At 40.1% G+C, this 21929-nt stretch overlaps 1 protein-coding gene across 1 annotated transcript in view; it reads left to right on the top strand.

Moving 5' to 3' along the window:
* Positions 1–21929, top strand: part of smpd3 (sphingomyelin phosphodiesterase 3) — a 51229-nt gene that overhangs the window by 21129 nt on the left and 8171 nt on the right. The window contains exons 2-7 of the mRNA XM_029523753.1: positions 10619–11288; positions 12479–12730; positions 12846–13785; positions 18047–18122; positions 19947–20108; positions 20679–20768. Of these exons, the coding sequence (XP_029379613.1) occupies positions 10987–11288; positions 12479–12730; positions 12846–13785; positions 18047–18122; positions 19947–20108; positions 20679–20768 (1822 nt within the window). The 5' untranslated portion in view covers positions 10619–10986. The remainder of the gene's footprint in view (positions 1–10618; positions 11289–12478; positions 12731–12845; positions 13786–18046; positions 18123–19946; positions 20109–20678; positions 20769–21929) is intronic.

Raw genomic sequence — 21929 nt, 5'->3', positions numbered from 1 at the left:
AAATGCTTTGCAGTCAATGGCAGCCTGAAGTTTCGCTAGACACTGGGTTTCATGTCTTCTGATGTTCTGCCAGGCATCCACTGCAGCTGGCTGCATTTTCTGCCTGTCCTTTGGGCGTTTTCCCTTCAGTTTTGTCTTTGGCAAGTTAAATGTATGCTCAGTTGGATTCAAGTCAGATAATTGACTTGGCTATTGCAGTACATTCCACTTCTTTACCTTAAAAAATCTTGCAGTATGCTTCAGGTCATTGTCCATCTGCACCATGAATAGGGGTGGGAATTGATAAGATTTTTACTATTCCAATTACATTTTTGATTCTGCCTAGCGATTCAGTTCTTTATCGATTGTCATTTGGAAAAAAGGAGAACAAACAGGTCGATTAGCATCAACTTTGTTTAGTTTAGGAGTATGACCCTACAAACCCAACAGGTCTTAAGAGCCCATTTATTTAATATTCTACAGTATTTCCTCCCCAAGATGAAATATCCACTTTGCAAGTATTGCATTTGCCCTGTTGTCGTCCTTTCTCATGAAATGTAACCAAACCAAAAAAGTGTCTCTGCCGCTTCGGTGCCATGTTTCCTGCTGGCTGCATTGGTGAATGACATCGCCACGAATGTTGCATAAGCCATGCTAAGTCATTCACACCTACTGGAATCAATAAGGGAATTGTTTGCCAATGTTGCAAATGATTTCAAGGAATTGAAACACTAGCAACCGGTTTTCAACAAGAACCGGTTTTCCATTCCCGTCCCTAATCATGAAGCACCGTGCAATGACCAATGACCAAAGAAGCATTTGGCTGAATATAATTCAATCAGATTTAACCCAAGATTTGACCCAACAGATCCCCGGTGAGCAAGCACTTGGTGACAGTTGCAAGGAAAAATTTGCTTTAAGAGGCAGAACCAGGCTCAGGGGAGAAGTGGGGGCATCTGCCTCGACTGGTTGGGCTGAAAGAGGGAGAGAAAGAGAGTGAGGATGAGAGAGGGGGAGAGAGAGAGAGAGGGAGAGAGAGACAGGTGCAACAAAGTTGGGTAGAGTAGGGAGAGAATGAGAGCAGGAGGAGGGGATATTCAAACAGGTGTAGGCAAGAACATGATGCTGTAGTGTGGAATTCATGAGAATAAGGGAGCAGCAGTCGTGCAGGAACATGGGGTAGTGATGATCCACCACCTGCAGGATGAGGACAGGGAGAGAAAGGAGAGAGGAACTGTGAGAGAAAGGAAACATGGTTAGTAAATACAGTACACATGCTTGGAACTGGGAGAAACATGGTTGGGTTGTTGGTATGTCGGCACATGCAAGAGGGGGAGGTGCTCAGTCCTTCCCCCAGCAGTCCAGGCCTATAGCAGCATAGCTAAAGAGTAGATGGACTTTAACTTTTTAACTATAAGCTCTGTCATACAAAAAAGTTCTGTCATACAGAAAAGTCTGCCAACACAAATTGCTAAAGAGTCCGCCCCCCGGACCGATACTGGAAGTTGGTTCCATAGAAGAGGAGCCTGAAAACTGAAAGATCTGCCTCCTGATTTACTCTTGGAGACTCTAGAAACCACAAGTAAACCTCCATCTTGGGAACGGAGTGGCCTACTAGGACAGTAAGGAACTATGAGCTCTCTGAGATATTAAGAGCTTTATATGTTAACAGAAGGATTTTAATTTCTACTCTGTATTTTACCGGCAGCCAATGAAGAGCAGCTAACACAGGAGAGATGTGATCTCTTTTCCTAGTTCCTGTTAATATTCATGTAGCAGCATTCTGAATCAACTGAAAGCATCTCAGAGATTTGTTTGGACATTCCGATAGTAATGAGTTACAGTAGTCCAGCCTAGAAGTAATAAATGGGTGGACTAGTTTTTCTGCATCATCTTTAGAGAGGGATGATTCTGATTTTCCTGTTTCTCAGGTGGAAGAAAGCTGCCCTACTGATTTGTTTTATGCGAGGGACAAAGGACATGTCCTGGTGAAAAGTTACTCCTGTCAGAACAGTGAAACTGGCAGACACAAATGCAAGCAGGCAGGATTCAGTTCTCAGGGTCTTTATTTCAGTCCAAGGTCAAAACCAGTCAGGCAAGCAAAAGGGATCAAGAGCCAAAACCAGACCGGCAGAGGTACGAAGTTGGCAGGCAGAGACTCGGAATCAAATAACAAAATGGTCAGACACAGGATATAGTGGGGGATAATAACACTGGATGTTGCTCACAAGGAAAACAAGACAATCTGCAATCCCTTATGAATTTTTTGACTTGAGCAAATAATTTGTCCAACAGTCTTTTCAAAACTACACAAACAGTTGAAATGTGGGATTCTTGATCAGGGGAAAAGATGAGAATGCCATCCAGGTAGACGAAAACTGTTTTGTTCAATAGGTCCCTTAAGACATCATTTACCAGGGCCTGGAAAACTGCGGAAGCATTGGTCAGTCCAAAGGGCATGACCAGGTATTCATAGTGTCCTAGAGCTGTATTGAAGGCCGTTTTCCACTCATCCCCCTCCCGGACATGCACCAGATGGTAAGCAGTCCACAGGTCCAGCTTAGTAAATACTTTAGCTCCTTTGAGGACATCAAAAATGGATGAGATTAGAGGAAGGGGGTATTGATTCTTTATTGTGATGTTGTTGAGTGGGGAATAGTCAATACATGGTCTCAAAGTTTTATCCTTCTTTTTAACAAAGAAAAAGCCTGCCCTGGCTGGGGAGGACGATGGTTGGATATGTCCCGCATCCAGGGAGCTGTTAATGTAGTCCTGGCTGCGGATAATGAGTACAACCGACCTTTTTGGGATGGGTGCGCTTGGAAGTAAGTTGATGGTGCAGTAATAGTCGCAATGGGGAGGAGGAGAAGCTGCTTTGTTTTTGCTAAACCACCTTGCTAAACAATCTATTAGTGCTGAACCATGTAGAGTGGAGGAGACAGTCTTGAGTTTGACCTTAGTTAGCTGACTCTGGTTCTGTGATGTGCGAATTGTAGCGCTCACCATGGATCCCGAGCATGGGATAGGCAAGGAGTCTTGCAGGAGGCATGAAGCCAGGTAATGGTCAGTCAAAAATTAAAAAAGCAGATGATATTGCCCAAACCACTTCAGAGAGGATCATCATGTGTTTGTCAGCAGTCACATCATCAATAATATAAAAGAACTGGTTGCATGGGCAGCTAAACAAGCCCACGCAATTACACGACCACCATGCTTCACTGATGGAGTGGGAATGCTTTCAATCTTGAGAAGTTCCTTCCCTTCTCCATATTCTTCTCTTCCCATCATTCTGGTACAAGTTGATCCTTGTCTCATGTGTCCATAGGATGCTGTTCCAGAACTGCACAGGGTCTTTTCACTCCTGAGCTCAACAGTGTTTTCTTTTTAAGAATGTGCCAATTAGTGGATTTTACCACATTTTGTTTAGATTTTCAGCCAACAAATGGCTTGCTTAACTGATAGGGAGAAATCTTTACACTTCATTGTGGGAGCTGACCTCATCAGATTCCAAATGCAAATACCACATTTGAAATTAATTCTCAACCTTTTATCAGCTCCTTGGAAATGAAATAATGAGGGAATAAGCCACATCTTGCCATGGAACAGCTGAGCTGCCAATTGTCCAGTTGCTTTTGGTCCCTTAAAAATGTGGAGGGCAGATATAAAATGTGTTGCAGTTCCTACACCATTCACCAAATTTGGATGTAAATACCCTCAAATTAAAGGTGAAAGGCTGCACTGAACTCACATCTTGATTTTTTTGTTTCAAATCCATGGGCTGTACTTAAATGGTTAATTTACATCATACGTCATTTACACAGAGAAGATTTGGCAAACTTTTCATGAGCTCAACCCACATACTCAGTTCTGCTGCTCATCCCACAAATGCATGTTCCTTACAGAAGTGGCATAATTTAAAAGGAAAATAAACAGGTTGCCAGAGGTCCGTTTCACGAAGCAGGTTTAGTGGAAACTCGGAGTCTGTTAACCCTGAAATGAGGGGAACAGTGAGTTTTCCGTTTCACAAAGGGAGGTAACCCAAACAAGAGAAAGAGGGGTAACTCTAGCCTGTTTCCCAGCGAGAGGTAACTTAAGCTCTCAGTTACTGTAGTAACAGGTTCTGTGAACCTAGCCTGGGAGGGACTAGGTTTTTCACAGTAAACCTTGAGTTTCTGTCTGTCTCCGTCCTCTTCCAGCTACGCACAGTATTTTATATCTTCATTCATTCAGTCAGCAGTTTTGGTGTAACGTTGTTCGAACGTCTGTTCATTAAAAATATCATAAAAAAACAAAAATCAGTCAGTTGGAATATGTTAGAAGTCCATTAGGCACAGTAGGTGGCGTCTTTATTCACTAACATGGCATGTCCTTTTGATAACGACCCCGTGGATGAAGAATGAGAATTAAATATTCGTCAGGAGATGGTTATCAGACCGCATAGATAGTCTAGCTTTTCCAGACAATTATCTGTTTGATCGGTACCGTTTCACACCACACTCCATCATCTAGATTGACAACCTAATCCATCCTTACATTTGCAACATTACCAACCGTAGTCGTGCTCTTACATCCCAGCAGAAATTGTATGTTGCGCTGTGTCTTTGCAAATGGGAGTTTTTTGTACAATGCCAGAGATGCAGAGCACCTGAGTAAGGCAACTGTATGCAGGATGGTCAGAAAAGTGTGCCTCACCCTGAAACAGCTATTATCCATCTTTGACAAAAACCTGTCAGAGCCATTCTTTTTTTTTTGTTTTTGTTTTTGTTTTTTTTTCCAGCAGGTGAATTTTGTAAATCTCTTTTACTGGTAACTGGGAATACATAAGGAGGACATTAAGTGATGCAGTTGCACCTACATTCCACAGAATGATTGGAATCTGTGCAGTGGAAGTTGAGGGACCCTCCTGCTGCTGCCCAGCCATGCCCTGTTAAAAAGGATGAGAATGTGTTATTACCTCAGTGTAGGCTAAATGTCACACTCTATTCCAGCAGAATGCTAAGGAATGTGAATTGCAAGAGAGCCATCAGCAACATATCTAGATGTTACCTCTGTAGGCCTTTCTGGATCCCACTCTGTAAAGGCAGTAGACACAGTTTCCTCGTAATCTTCATCCTAGATGAGTGATATGTTTCAGTATACTTAAACAAAATCTTTGGAGTATTGACTACTTGTTGTGTTGTGAAGAGGCTCCACCTGGCAGATAGAAACATGATCAAAATGAAGTACCCCCATGAGATTATACCGAGGTCTTACCTGATTGAACAACGTTTTTATATTTCATCTTAAACTGCTGCCAAGGGCGCCTTTCCCCCACAGGATTCCATCTAAATGAAATAAATCAATAGGCTGCCATTCAAGCAGTTTTCCCTTGTAATATTATTGTGATTGCAAATGACTACATTTAAATTTTGCGCATTGACCCGAACAGCAATGTTCTCCCACGCAGTCTCCCTCTCTTTGACAGCCTCAGCGGTGTCGCACTTCTTTCTAAAAACATGTTCAAACTCACCTTGTGGGTGCATTAAAAATGTCCAGTTCTAGTGGTTTGAAAAACACAGCCCTCCTCCTCCCCTGTTGCCATGGTGACTTGCCATTGATGCTGTCTTTTTATAGTTATGGTGCACACGTTTACAGTCATGGTCAGAAGTTTACAGGGTTAATGCTTTTGGGAAATAAAAAGAAAAGGCAAAAATTCTTCATAATTTGAGATTTATTGATATTTCTTTGCCGAACACAGCTTTTTGACTTGGTCCTAAGTTTACATACACATTTGTCTTCAGGGCTTAGCACTTGGTAGCATTTCCATTAACTTTTATAACTTCAGCAAGTCGCTTTGGATAGCCATGAATGAGCTTCTCACACGGTCTTCTCTTACAGACTTGTTTCTTCAGTTCACTCCACATATTCTTGATAGGATTGAGGTCAGGGCTTTATGGAGGCCACTCCAGTACTTTCACCTTGTTTTGCTGAAATCATTTTGAAAATAATTTTGCAGTATGTTTTGGATCATTGTCCTGTTGAAAGATCCGATTTCAACCAAGCTGCAGAAATTAGGCTGACTTTTTGACGTCTCCTTGCAAAGTATTGCTCTTTTTTCATGATTCCATTGATCTTCTGGAGTTCACCGGTTCCTGACCCCACAACATGATACTTCCTCCACCATGCTTGACCATCGGGATGGTATTGTTGGGATTAAAGGCTTCACCCTTTCACCAGAAAACGTATTGTTTGTCATTATGCCCAGACTCATCCAACCACATGACACTCTTCCAGAAGGCTTTGTTCTTATCCTGGTGCTCTTTTGCAAACTTCAGCCGAGCTTTTCTGTGTCTCTCTTTGAGTAATGGTTTCTTTCTGTACCCTCTTAGCGCATGTTGATGGAGAACTCTCTTGACCGTGGACACTGAGACATTTGTTCCTGAGGCAGCCAATTCATTGCAGATGGCTTTCTTGGTGGTCTCTGGGTTAGGGAGACCAAAAGCTTTTTCATCTCTGGATGTTAATTTTCGTTTCCTTCCAGACCGTGGCATTACAGCTGTTCTCCCAAGGTGCTTATATTTGTGGACAGTTGTCTGAACAGATGCTCTTGGTACATCAAACTGCCTTGAAATTGGCCCAAGAGACGAGCCTTACTTATGCAAGGCAACAATTCACTCCCTGATGTCATGGTTGTATTCTTTTGACTTTCCCATTGTAAGTCTCAAGTCGAAATAGTGTGTGTAAAGTCAAGCTGCTTTTACACCCCATAATTTCTACACCTTGGCTTTTACACAACATGAATGAACACCAAACTAAAGGGATGATTCCATGAATGATTGCACAACCTAATTTCAACTAATAACTACTAAGGCCAGACAAGTGGGTGTATGGGTATATGTAAACTTATGAACCACAAGAATCTGAGGTCATTTGGGGAAATCAACTAAATATCTATCTTAGGTCAAAAATTCTCATCTGCCCCATTGGCAGAATAATGAAGATACTATTATTGAATAACCACATATATGTCTTCATCCAAATTGGGTGCCAAATTGGGTTAAAGCTTGAATAGTTTTTTAGTGTATGTAAACGTCTGTCCAAGACTGTAACTTCGGGTGAAATTACTCCAAGTTGATCAAACTAACTGAAATCAGCTTTTCTGGAACCGAAAACTCAGAGCTTCCTGTCTCAGAGTAGATGAACTCAGAGTTTCCTGTCTCAGAGTAGATGAACTCAGAGTTTAGGGTTAGACTCAGAGTTTGTTGAACCTGCTTTGTGAAACGGACTACACTTCATCACAGGGCCAACATACAGAGACAGACAGAGATGAACAAACTCACGCTCACATGCAGACCTATGGACAATTTAGAGTCACCAATTAACCCAAACATGATGTAACTGGACTGTGGCGAACATGCAAACTGCACATAGAAAGGCCCCAGGCCCAGGAATTGAACCTATGACCTTCTTGCTGTCAGGCAACAGCACTATTTCACTATGCTGCCCGCCCATCAGTACATCCATCTTCTACTGCTTTTCCCTTTCTGGGTCACGAGGTGTGCTGGAGCCAATCAGGTCACCAGTCTATCACAAAGGCAACACACAAAGACAAACAGAGACAAACAACCACGCACACGCGCTTTCAGACCTACGGATAATTTAGAGTCACAAGTTAACCCAAACATGATGTATTTGGACTGTGGAGAACAGGGAGAACATGCAAACTCTACACAGAAAGGAACCAGGCCTGGGAATTGAACCCATGAACTTCTTGCTGTGAGGCAACAGCACTATGACACCATGCTGCCCTATTTATTCAATTATTTATAATAAAAACAAAATATTATAATTTTTAAATATTTTACATCTATATTTTTAAATGAATGAAATAGACACCTACTACAATACAGTAAATTACTGTACTTCCAGTTTGTAAATGCTGCCTTTGAATTGTTTCAACTTTGCCATAACCTCTTGTGTCCGGGTTGTGTGTGTGTGGGGGGGTGCTTGTGGGTTTGTGTTTGTGTGTGGTTTGTGACCCACCTACCTCTGTCTCTGTTTGGCTTCCAATGAAATTTTAATCTACCTTAGCCAGTCATCGTCACTTATCATGCAGTCGTCCTGCAGTTTTTTTCCTGTGGAAGTTGAGAATCAGTTACTTTGCCATGGAGGCATTAAGGGCTATGTTATTTTCTTTACACCAAACAGTCAGCCAATCCACCTCATCCCTGTTTGCACCTGTCCCCACCAGAGATGAGTCCTGCTACAGTGATGTCATTGGCGTCCCCAGGAGACAGACAGACACTGAGCTTGGCTGGGAGATGAACAGGCAGAGCAGAGCAGGATGATAAAAGATTAAAACAATTACCAAAAAGTCCCAAAACATCACAATTAAAAACAGACAGGATTTAGTCAAAGAGTGATACAATTTACAGTCACAGATGTGTGTGATGAAGAATGACAGTTTTTGTACTGCAGCAAGTGGATTTGATGGCAAGATGAGGATCAAATATGGTCTCACTCAGCTGCAGTTGTTGCTCTGGTGGGCCATGTGGAGTATATGGGGTTACAGTGAGGTCAGCATTCTCTTTACGTCTTTCTAAACCCTAGCTGCTGAAATGAATCTAGTCATCATTTATTCATCTAGGTGGATCTGGATCTCTTCCTAGTCCGGCTTGGGGTATTATTGTTGTTGTTGAAAGTTTGTCAATGGATTTGAAGTATTTATTGTCATTGTGTCTGGCATCCCGACAATTCTTTCCACAGCCCATTTTCTATTGTACTGAGCTCTTCCTTGGATTAGTGAATTCCTTGAAATACTTAAAAAAAATTCACCTTCAGCTTCCACTTCAAAGCTTAGATACATCACTATGCTGACAGTAGATGTTAGCCGTTTGATTATGATTTTTCAAAATTTGTGGTATTCTCCAAAAATAGTGTTGAGAAAATGAAATAAACATTTGCATTAAATAGCATTCTTACTATATTACTATACGATTACTAGCATTACTAACTCTAACCCTCATACACCTTTTCCAGGTAGGCTGAGTAGAGTAGAAATGTACTGATGATCAGAAAACCTGGAACCTATGGATAGTGGCACTTTGCTGAAAACAAAAAATAAATAAATAAATAAATACATAATAATAAAAATAATAATTTTCTTCTTATTACTTTTAATTCTGTCATTGTCAAATAAAAGTTATAATGTGTAAGACAGCGCTACTGACTCCACAGCCATATGTGGTGGCATGACACCTCTTTTAATGCATCCCATGGCTCAATCCTGCCTAATCTTGGACCAGTAATGCTAGGCGGACACAAAATGGTGAGCCATTAATGTATTGTCACCTAGTCCTCTAGATAAGAAAAATAGTCAGACAGAACCAGCTGGACACCAGCAGAAGTAGGCAAATTCTATATTTAACTGCTGGTACAAAGTTGTAGTATAATGCCAAGCTCGAAAGGAAGTTGATTTTCTTTGTTATTTTATGAAGGACCCAGAGCAGACACCACGCTAACTCACAGCTACTGTCCCAAAGTGATATTAAAGCTGCAAGCTGCGATGAATGGGCCTTAGCACCCATGTACAACTCAGAGGACCCCAGACTCACCCCCACCCAAATGCATTAAATCTCAAAACCTTTCTGCGGAACTGGTGTGATGTGGAGAACTCATCCTGGTCATATCATAAAAATCAGCTGATGTTTATGATGTTAGGCCGACTTCCATTTTTCTGTAGGTTGTGCCCTGAGTTTGACACAGGATTGGCACAGAGACTTTTTCAGGGCAGGACCCTCAACATGATTTTGGGCAGATCAGAGTATGTATGCTAGAGTAATATGGCTCTCCTGTTTTATGTCGACACACTGAAATTGGTGCTAGCACCATACCCAGCAGGTAACAAAAATGAAAAAGATTTTCATACTTTTTCATCCTCAAACTCTTGAGATGATACTGAGTGAATCTGAAGTCATTTGGGTCAAAACTGTAGGAGGGGTTTGTTAAAGTATGAGGTATGGATATTGAGCATGTATGTGCAGACAGAGGGTGAGATCTATGTACGTACATACATACCTACTTTCTGACATTTATTCCTGCAACCTATTTAATATCAGAATTTTCTGACACAGTCCTGACATGCTGAGTTTCATGAGTTTGAGTACTCAGTCCCTACTAACACCAACAGATGCAACAGGGCCTTGCATCTATGACTGCTCAGGTCCTAATTGGGCCGAGCCGAGGTTAAGTGAGTGTGACTTCACTAAATACTTTCTGTCTGGATGAATGTAGTCAGACAGGTTAAAACTGCAGCATCAAAGGAGGATAAAACTGAAGTGGAGTGAAGTGAAGTCTTCACTTGCTTCAATTGCTGTGGCAATTTCAGCTCTGACTGGTGTTTTCTATTAAACTACATTTGATTAAGTATTAATGCATATTTTTTCAGATTACTTAAAGTATATTTTATGTCGCTTAGAAATTTCATTGAGTTCTCAAATGTAAAAAAAAAAAAAGTTAATTTCCCTTCCTGTCATACAAGCATGGAATTAGGCATTTTGTTCCTTGCAGAATGCTACATCAAAGCAAATTAATCACTGCCATCTATTTTTCCCTTCCCCACTCTGTCTCTTTTTGTTTTCTTCTTCTTTATTTACCTTAGGTCTTGTGGAAAAGGTGAAGTTGAATGGCAGCTTGCTTCTCAGATTGTTGAAGTCCACACAATCATAAATCCAGCATCAAGAGAAAATCTCTCATCATGGCCACCTCTTACCTCCAGTCTGCACTTCTTGACCCCTACAGTGGAGGTGGTCATTTCTGAGGAAGGGTTAATGAACTCAGCTCTGAAGGAACCCACCCAAATCATGTAGTTCAGCTTTGTCAAATGAGGGGGGGATGTCTACAATCGAATCTTATTTATTTATTCAGAAAATTTGTGCTTGATTAAAGATTTTATGTGGGTGTGAACAAAGAGTGTGAGGTGAGAAGAAAGTGTCAAAGAGGAAGTAAGCAAGAGAAAGAAGGAAAGAGATGGTCCTTTACACTACCCCTTACTCCAGTGCGAGTTTGCACTTCCTGGATGGTTTATCATGGAGCTTGGTGTTCCCCTGCTACTGGCTCCTGGACAGACTCTTAGCCTCATGTGTGGCCACCTCACTGGAGAAGCACCAGCGCTCCCAGGACCCCTGCTCCTTCCTCACCCTGTGTGTCCTCATCTCTGCACCTGTTTACCTGTTCCTCCTCCTCGCTTCCCTCCCTTTTGCCCTTCTGGGCTTCATTATCTGGGCTCCACTGCAGGCTCTCCGCCAGCCCTACTTGTACACACACTGCAGGTATGTCTTTTACTGTTTTTTTTTTTTGTTGATTATACTGTTTTGTTTTGTTGTTGTTTTTTTTTTTTTTATTATTATTATTATTATTGTTTTGCTTCCTGATACTAACTTTAAAGCAACAATAGCTGACTAAAGGATGATAGTACAGGTATGTCTTTTTCTTTTTTGTTGATTATGTTTTGTTGTTGTTTTTTTTTTGTTATTGTTATTATTATTGCTTTTACAATAGACACACACTTGTTTTGCATCCTGATACTAACTTTAAAACAATAATAGCTGACTAAAGGATGATAGTACAGGGTAATAAAAAGGAAAAAAAAAGGGAAATTAATGAAAATTAATAACAAATTTAAAAATGAATGAATAATAAACACCTACATAAAGCATAGACCAAAGTTAGATAGCACTCAGGTTTAAATACATTTCCATCAGGGTCATTATCAATCACGTGTCTCTATTATCAAGAAGAGTCTTTTCCTTTCCTGTGCAAGTATATCTTCCCATCAAGTTAAACATCCATTTGAAACATCTACTGTATGTTAAGACTGCAACGCCTCAGTCATCTTAATGGTTTGCTCAAATTTGATGGATACAGTCTTTTGTCTGTCAACAAAAGCATAAAAAAAAAATGAAAGTTATGTGTACAACAACAACGGGCTAAAGATCTCAAACAATGTGCCATAGGATAATCTGGTGCATATACACCTGAAACATGTCAAAAAAAAAAAAAAAAAAATTCTTTTGAAACATTTTCCTATTCCCAATTTTCCATCATTACAAGAATATCCATAGGCATCAGAAATCCAAGTTTGAAAATGTTGTTCAATGTATCATTTGAAATGTATATAATTATCCAGGATACAACAGCTTTTGGCTTTAAATTTATACTTTTGAGACTTTTTCCCTTCAAGAAGACTACACACCTTTGGAAAACTTTTTATATCTCCTAAAATGGCTGGTTGTTAACAAAGGGCTAAACAGCACAGGTTTTTGTGGACTACAGAAAAACACAAAACATCTCTTTCACACTTGTTAAAGATTAAATAAATACAATTGTGTGAAAATATTTGATTCTCTCATATAAATTACACAGGATATGTATTTTAAGTACTGAATATCTTCCGTTTAACTTCCAATTTTCTTTTGTTGTTGTTGGTTTTTTTTTTCTTTTTTTCTTTTTGCTTGTGCAGACCAGATAAATACCAGGCCGAGGAAGCCCAGTCAGCGCTTGCTGGCATAGGTGTTGGTGAATGGAGGCCACAAGGCAGAAGCTTCTGTTTCTGCAGTGCCAATGTATGCCTGCTGCCTGACTCCCTGGCCAGGTTTAACAACCTGTCAGACACCCACAGGAGAGCCCGTGAGGTGGGGAAGAGGATCCGAAATGGTGCCAGTCGGCCTCAAATAAAAATATATATAGATTCGCCTACCAACACTTCCATCAGGTAAGGAGAGTTCTCTCTGGGGCCCACTGCAATAGTAAGAACATTTACTTCTGCCATAATTACTAATCAAAGAAATACATTTCCCGTCCTTCTTTTTATCTGTTCCATTCATTAGTGCGGCATCCTTCAGCAGCCTTGCCACAGGCTTCCGTCGTACCTCCTCAGTGGACCATCGTCCTGACCAAACACACACCATCAATGGCCTAACTGACACTGAACCCGAACCACTCACTGAATGCCCAATTCATTCCTCAGGTGCTACCAACTGCCCTTTACACACAGTTGTAGGAGACCAGGGCTCCTCTGGATGCCCTCTTCACCAAGATGAAACAGACACTACTACAGACTGCCAACTCCATCCCACAGGAGCTAACAACAACTCAGACTGTCCCGTTCACAGCTCAGGGGAGGCTCCACACTGTCCCATGCATTCTGTAGAGCCTAAGAATATCTCTGACCATCCTGTTGCTTCCACGCATAGTGAAGGGACCCAACCAAAATCCTCAACAAGCTGCCCACTTCACACCTCAGGGGTTCAAATCAGCATCAGTGCCCCAGAACCAGATGCCCAGGAGGAAGAGGCTGAAACAGGGAACCAAGCGGGAGATACTGGTAGCGTTACTGCCTCCAGGGAGTCTCTTGCTCGTTACCATGGAGGTGAGAGTGGAGTAGGGATATCTTCCAACAATATTCTCTCTCATGTCCCTCGCACGTCAATCTTTAAACGCCCTGGACGAAAACGCCGCCAAGGAGATGAAACATTCGACCATGAGATCTCTGCCTTTTTCCCAGCCAACTTAGATTTCCTGGCTCTACAGGAAGTGTTTGACCATGGATCTATAACTAGACTCCGGCGGCAATTGCATCACTATTTTCCCTATGTGCTAAGTGATGTTGGCCAGTATGGCTGGAAAGGCTGTTGTTCCAAGTTCAAATTCCTGAACAGTGGGCTTATGCTGGCCAGCCGGTACCCAATTCTGGATGCTCGGTATGAGTGTTATCCCAATGGGAGAGGTGAAGATTCTCTGGCAGCCAAGGGGGCACTCTTTGCCAAGGTCAGAGATTTTACTTTACTTTTACTATTCTACACAGACTCTGTCCTTTAAAACCTGTGATAACCACATAAACAACTTCTTTTCTTATCCCAGCCAAGAAATCGTCCAAGAATCCATTTTTGTAGAAATGCAAAGAATCATCTGCTAGTAGAGGGGCTTAGTAGGTAGATTATTTTACCTTTTGATTCAGAATGAGAAATACTGTATTAATCCCTGGAGGGAAATTGTGATGTCCAATAGTTAGGTACTGTAGTTGTCCGTGGGAATTAATGATTTTCTGTATCTTTCAGTCCTGCATTGTAGATGGATTAACTGTCCACTGATGTGGTTTTCTGATCCACTAGGGATTTCTGAAGTGAATGGTCTGAGTATTTTAAAATGGTTTATGCCTTCCTCTGCCTGCATTGTTCCAGCTCGGCCCAACCTAACCCAAAGACCGTATTGCTGTTTGACATTAAAACTAATTGTGAATAAGAGCATTTTTCCATAACATCAGTGATAATTGATTGACAACTTTTACTCTTGACCTGGAAAATCTTTAAAACTCAGAAAGTGTGTTTTTTTCCACTCCTCACTATATTTCAAACTGAGCTGAATTTAAATTAATCTAAAATGTATAAACAGTAAAACCTTGGCAAAACATTATGTGGCAAAGATTTTAATATCCAATTTCTGATTGTCTCCATGCTTATCAAAGGCTCTCAAACCAAACTCCTGGAGAGAAGCTGGGCTTTACTTCTGCAGTATTCCCAGTGACAGATGCCAGGGTTAATAGAAACTGCAGCAGTTCAGAGTAGCAGGCCTTTGGAGTCCCCTGGGTGGTCTCCTGGAAGAGGGCTCCATTGGGGAACTTAATAATTCTCCTGGAGGGACTTCAACAACCCTGTGACCAATGATGCAGAGAAATGGAAGGGTGTTAGTTATGGGCACAGTTTGGCCATAACTAACACCATGTGCAAATAAAGGGGTGGTTTATAAGGTGTATTTTATTCCCAAACCAAATTGCCTTTTTAAGTATAAGTATTTCAGTGTTTTGTTGTATTCTACTTGGTACCTTCGTACCTTAGATTGATTATCATCTCACAACATCTGATGTGATCCGATGTCGTCTTCTTGACTCTTCTTGATATTCATGGACGAGGGTATTGATTTGCCATCCATGCCATACCAGTCTTTTTTTTAGCCCTCACCTATGGTAATGAGCTTTAGGTAGTGACTGAGTGAATGAGTTTGTAGATGCAATTAGTAAGATTATGAGTGAATAGTAAAGGTGAAAGACCGTTGGCAATAGCAGTGTAATTGCATAAATTCTATTTATCATTATTTAAGAATAATTTTATGGCGGGGAAGCATGGCAGCATAGTTGTCAGCGCTGTGGCCCCACAACAAAAGGTTGTGGTTTCAGTTCCCCGGCCTGGGGATTTTTTATGTGGAGTTTGTATGTTCTCCCTGTGCGGGTTTTCTCCAGATACTCCAGTTTCCTCCCAACATTATGCTTGGGTTAACTGGTGACTCTATATTGTCCATAGGTCTTAGTGTGAGTGTGAGTGGTTGTTGGTCCCTGTCTGTCTCTGCATGTTGGCCCTGTGATGGACTGGCGACCTGTCCAGGGTGACCCTGCCCTCACCCAGTATGAGCTGGGATTGGCTCCTGTTCCCTCGTGATGTGGAAACTGATAAGCGGTTGAAGATGAATTAATTAATAAATTTTATGGTGAGGTGTCAGCAGGTGTCAGGTGCAGACTTTGATGTGCCTACTGTTTTTTCCTCGCCACTATTTATCCTCCAGACACCAAGGCAGCACCCTGTTTTGAACCCTCACTTCCCAGTTTTGAACTTTTAGTCCTTCTCACTCATTACTACTTGACACACTCTCTGACTTTGCTCCCACCTAGAAAAAATTTCAATAGATATTGTTCATTTAGTAATAATAAGGGTTTTCCCCTCGTCTTCCAATGAATACACTTGGATAAATCATCAGTTTTGTATTCTGGAGTCATTGGGTTTTTGAGGTCCTAGAAGAGACACCCTAATTAAGGCAACCTGAAATGGCAGTCTGCAGTCCCCCCTGTTGTCCGCACTTTAGCCAGAGCCATCTGAAAGCTTCTATTGCTGCCTCCATGCGATCCTATTTTTCTAGTTAGTGGATTGTTTTTCTGAATAAATACTGATAATTGTACAGGTTAAAATATTTGTACCTGTGATTCTAAAATGGACCATGTGTGTTTGTGTGTGGGTGTGTGTGTATAATCTGTCAACACAGGGCAATAGCTTTTCAGTGCCTCTCTCTCCCTCCCCTTCTGTCTCTCTCTCTGACACAATGGATTTAGTCTTTACTGATGGCAAAGGTAAAAGTGAAAAAGAGAGCTGTGCAGTGAGGTAGCCACCCTTCAGCGGATAACCATCATACAGATTCATAAAGGGGAGGGGGTGCTTAAAGTTATATAAAAAAAAAGGTAGATGCTGTGATGGTTACATTCAATAAAGATGAGGCACATACATTGTGCCAATATCCCCAGTTGCATCTACTGCAGCCTCTCTCACCCTAAATGCTTAAAAAAAATTATTTCACAATATTGATTGATTGATGATTCAAAATTAAAAGAAAAAAAACATTGAAAAATATCTTGGAACCGGAATACACTAACCACTAACCACCACTAACCACACAAAAAGGCCTGCTCTCCTGTGAAATACAAAAAAAAAAAAAACATTCTAGTAAAAACCTTGACGGACAGTAAGCTTTGGAACTGCAAAGGCTAACATTAATTGAAACATTACTTTTGTGTAATTGTGACTGCAATGATCAATAACATGTATATATGAAAGAATCATTATTCACTCTATGTGGCTTTACAAAAAATTCACTCTAAACTGAGGATGAATAGATGGTTGAACAAAGTCATAAGACTTTGTTCATTGCTGTCTCTAAACTGGCCTCTAATATGGTGTATTTTATCTCTTGCCTTGGAGATCCACTCTACCCAGACACCTTCCCACTTCAAACCACCCACCCGTATTAACTTTATTCCTTTTTCTGCAACCATCTATTCATCCTCATCAGTCTACACACACCCACCAGCACTTCAGAATTTCCAGCCTCTGTCACACTACATGTCCTGCTTCTCTGCTTCTTCCTTGTACTGATGCTAAAGGTGTCTGCTTACACTGCAGTGGGAGCAGATCAATTGTGGCCATGAAGAGATATTGTAAAATGTATAAAGTGTATAAGAATGTATTGAAAATATACAATTCTTACCTGTGTTTAGCTCACACCACTGGAGTCATACTACATTATGAAAAGAACACTGCAATTGGTTATTTGACTTTCAAATAACACAACATTTCAGCTCTTTAATGACTTAACAAATGGAGGGATTTGTTGGGTCCCTTTAAAAATTCAGTGAAGCGATTGATCTCCTGTTCTATTGTTATGTTATGAATCAGCACTATTTAAAAAAAACTGATACAATTTAATTTTGATCCTGTTTTGTAATTAGAAAGAGCTTTACAAACAGCTCTCTAACAATGTACTTGTTACTTTGAGCTGAAATCTAGCAACAGCATCCTATGTGGATGGTAGCCGTTATGAAATTCTTGTCCCCTACTGTTTGTAAATCTGGATCATGTTTATGATGTGATATGAGTCTAAGAATTCAAAAGTCTCATAACCATAATATTTATGGAAAAATTGTTATGGATTTTTTAAAGATAAAGAGCATAATAACGCCTTATAATTAAGAAAATTCTTTAATTAAGTTAGTCATTATTTGATTTTTTTTCATACCTACATTGTCCTTATGTCAGCTTAATTATACTGTAACACTGAACTTCTTGTATTGTATTGTAACAGTCTAAAGATCCAGGCATCATGTTTGCATAACTCAACTATTTCTCTCTTAATCTTTCTCTGAGGTGAATGCATTTGCTTCTATATTTTTACATAGCACATATTTGTATTTGCTGTTAGGCAGCACACACAAACTGCTGCAATCAAATTACTGTAGTCATGAGTTTGTTATCCCACAGGGATCAATAAAGTTTGAACCTAGCCTTTTAGGATGTAATTGGAAGTGTTATTATTTGGCATGCTTTGTATACTACACATAAAAACTATCTAAATGAACTTTGATCTTCATTTAGATTGTATTATTATTATTATTATTATTATTATTATTGTTGTTATTGTTATTGTTATTATTTTATGTTGTAATTGTTTGAACACAACATAGTGAGTCATGTTTGTTACTGGTTCTATATAGGTTCACGTGGGCACTTCCCATCAGGAGCAAAGGATTGTGGGATATCTTACGTGTACACATCTCCATGCTATAGAAGGTATAGTTACATGCTCAAACTTTTTCTATTCTTTCTCTGAAACAACCACATATACACATACACAACAAATGCACATGCACACATTAATGTGTTTTTACACGAGTTCACGGACATTGCTTTTCACTTTGTTCTGTGGAGTGGCGCACATCTGCAATGTGTCTTTGAGCTCATCTAAACTCAGATTGCTTTAATCATTTAGATACAGATACAGCTTTGTATGTCAGTATGTATCTATATCCAGATAGGTCAATGCTTCAAAAGCCCTCTATGCTTCCATCTGCTGTTCCCATGACAATGAGCTCAAGTTGTTTAAGGCGTCACAGCCCTATTTTGGTCAAAGCCACATTCATTTTTTACACACACATCGACCCCCTTCGCCTGCAATGGAAGCTCCTCCTACACTTCCTACGCCACCTAAATATAGTTGTGCCAAGTCTGTTTCTAAAAATCAATCAAACATGAAGCCTTTGGAGGAGCAGGGCCTGGAATGAGGGAGGAGTGACTATGCTTTTTGAAATACACCATCTATTTGAATGCAAAAAGTAGCTTGCAGCACATTCATAAACTATTCAGATCCATTATTATTTTATGTTTAGTTATTTTAAAGGGGGATTCAAAAACAAAACAAATAAAGCTGCAAGCAACAATTAATTGACCCCCACCCTAATGTATTAAAACTGAAAATGTTTAGCTGTGGATGGCATGGAAAATGCAATATTTTGTCCACAGTGTCCACTATATGGCACTAAAACACTTACCAGTTTTGCATCATGTCATTGCATACAAGTTAAACCTTGTAAATGGCATGTTAACTGTACAATGTCTGCGATATGAGCTGGACTTCCGCCTGTGTCCAGTAGATGGTGCTCTGTGTCTGGCTCAGGACTGACACATAGATGGGTTCAGTCAGTGCTCACCCTCATTGTTTTTCTCACACCATCGACTATTCAGCTGTTTTTCGCTCTTGCACACTCCCACCCACCACCTCCCCAAAGTCACCTCCTACTTTATCTTTCTAAACTCCAATTGATCTGATTTACTGGCTGAACTAAAGCAAATTTTGCCACCTACAGTGGCTTAATATTATTTTACTAAAATTTGCAACAGTGAATGAAGAACAGCATTGATGTGTAAGTAAGAAAATAAAAATTCTCAACATAAAATTAGGGATAGTAGTTTGTGTACTATGTATCAGGATAATACAGTACTACAGCAGATGGACAGTAAAGTTGTGAAATGTACACAATGTATCATTTCACACATTCACCAGGTGGCTCATAACATATTTCCAGTGAAAGTCTCTTTTTAGCAATCTTTTTAGCTTCTGTCCACTGATTGCTGCTGGACAGTTTCTTTAGGTTTAGGTTTGTATTTTCGCTGAAGAAACTATCTGCTGCTTTTGGAGACAGGAACATTGAGAGCATTCTCAATGAACACAAGAACAGAAACACCACAGCCAATAGCATCAAAACAATTTCATAAAAGACTGTAGAGCTGCAGAACTGTAGAGCTAAGACTATAAATAAAAATTGTTGTAGCACCTACGATGCCAGCGACAGGTTTCCAAAGAGCAGTTTTAAACCTCAGGGTGAACTGCTCTATTGTCACCATCTTGCCCATGGGGTAAAAATTATTAAATTGAATTAGTTGCACAACTCAATTGTCCTTCTCCTTCTCGCTTTTTATAGATCAGTTTAGGCCAGTGTCATTCACATATGCTCATACAGCAAGCAGTTTGCATTTTCTTTTTTTTTTTGTTCATTTTTGCTCCTCTCTATTTATATCTGTTTCCTCCCTCTTATTATACACTGCACCTTCCACCAGCTGATGCCTCTGTGCGTTGTGAGCAGCTGGACCTGTTGCTCCAGTGGGGCACAGAGTTTCGTCACTCCTCATCCCAACCACCTGAAGGCGAGAAGGTGCTTGAAGATCTGGTGGCCTTTGATGTCATCCTTGGAGACCTCAACTTTGACAACTGCTCTTCAGGTACTGTATACAGTTGACAGAGATAACCCAAAACCAAACCTAACAGTTCATACACCAACAAGGTTTCACCTTTTAACAACTCTTCCAAAGAAGCAATGAATATTTGTTAGCATTGCTTAACATATAAGATATAATGCACAATACCTGCTATAGTTTTGCCAAAGGATATTGCCAGATGCCAATGTTTTTGCAGTGAAAACGGCTAAAATATTTAGAGCTTTAAGTATATTGGTAAAAGCTTATATGTGAAGTGTAAATAAACACATGATTCATTGGTAAAACTTTTATTGAAAGATTATTTTCCCATAATTGGATTTTCTGAAAGAGAAGGCAAGAAAATTCACAAATAAGAAGCCAATCTATTTCCTCTTGTCTCATCTAAATATAGTTAATGTTTAGTCACTAAACACTCTATCTTGACTATTACTGATAACTGAATTTTTGGTGACGCACATTATTACTGTGTTCTGCTACTGGACTTTATAATTTCGATTTCACTTTAGAGAATTAAACTTCATTTCAGTTTGTATCTCTGTATGTGTTTGTGTCTGTGCACTAATGTTTTTTCAGAGGACAAGTTGGAGCAGCAGCATGCACTTTTTACTCATTACAAGGACCCTTGTCGTCTTGGGCCAGGGGAGGACAAGCCATGGGCTCTGGGTAACCACACACACACGCAAACACAAAACAAAACATATTTATTAACACTGACTCAGGACTCATAATATTAAACTCCATACAAATATTGTGATATACTCATAATTGCATTAAAAGCTTGTGATCTATACAGTGCATGGAGAGCAAAGTACAGTATAATCTGGCTCTGTCTGGCTAAGTAAGAATGCAACCACACTGTGAATTAAAAATACATGCAGCACATTGCGCTGACGCTTGGACACATAGTGACATAAAGACTGGATTGTCTTGGTCTGGATATGTTATTTAGGCTGGTAGTATTTTTGGGACATTGTGGCAAAGACAGAGTGAAAGGACTCATTTATAGGACAGCTTATTCATTTTAAAAGCCATGGAAACACATCAGATGTCCTCATTATTATGGGGGTGGGATTTTGATTCAATAAAAAAAGGGGAAGGAAGATTATCCCATTTCATAATGCTTATCCAAATAAGATTAAATCTAAGTGAATACTATAACGATCCAAAAAGAAAGATTTCATGAAAAGTGCAGAACTCTCAGAGCTCCAGGAATTGTTTTGTAATGCTGCCTTGCCATCCACTTGTACTGAAAACCTACAGCATTTGTGCTGTATTTACAACACTGAATTATGGCAAACCTTGAACTCTTTTAGCAATGATCATAAAATTACTGAGAACCACATGTCACTGATCATCATCTCCATTCCTGTTATATATCTTTTGATTATACATGACGGCAGATTAAATATGTCAACCACAGACCAAAATCCCAAATGTGTAGTTACAAACACATATGGCTGTCCATGTATTTTAGAAGTTGAGGTCAACATTGGTGTAATTAACTTTTAGTTTGTTCCCCACACATTCATCACAGCCTTATGGCCATGTCAGAATTTATAGCAAGACAGAGACCATGTTCAGGAATGTTGTTAACATCTGTCTTGGCTAAGCCGATCATAAGTAGACAGCTTCAGGTGCGAAAGACCCAAGATACATTTGGGTTGTATTTGAGATTTGATCACTCGGACCATATTCAGAGGTAGGCTTCATAACTGTTGAGTGCATATATTTTTTTTATGTTATTTTATACACTATGAAGTTTATGGAATATATGGAAAGTGTCAATTGAGTACTCTCCTCCTTGTAATAGCCGCCTCCATGAGT

This window comes from Echeneis naucrates, chromosome 16 (assembly GCF_900963305.1).
Source record: "Echeneis naucrates chromosome 16, fEcheNa1.1, whole genome shotgun sequence".
Taxonomy (NCBI): domain Eukaryota; kingdom Metazoa; phylum Chordata; class Actinopteri; order Carangiformes; family Echeneidae; genus Echeneis; species Echeneis naucrates.
The sequence above is the reverse complement of the archived record's forward strand: the minus strand, read 5'-3'. Positions and strand labels throughout refer to the sequence as shown.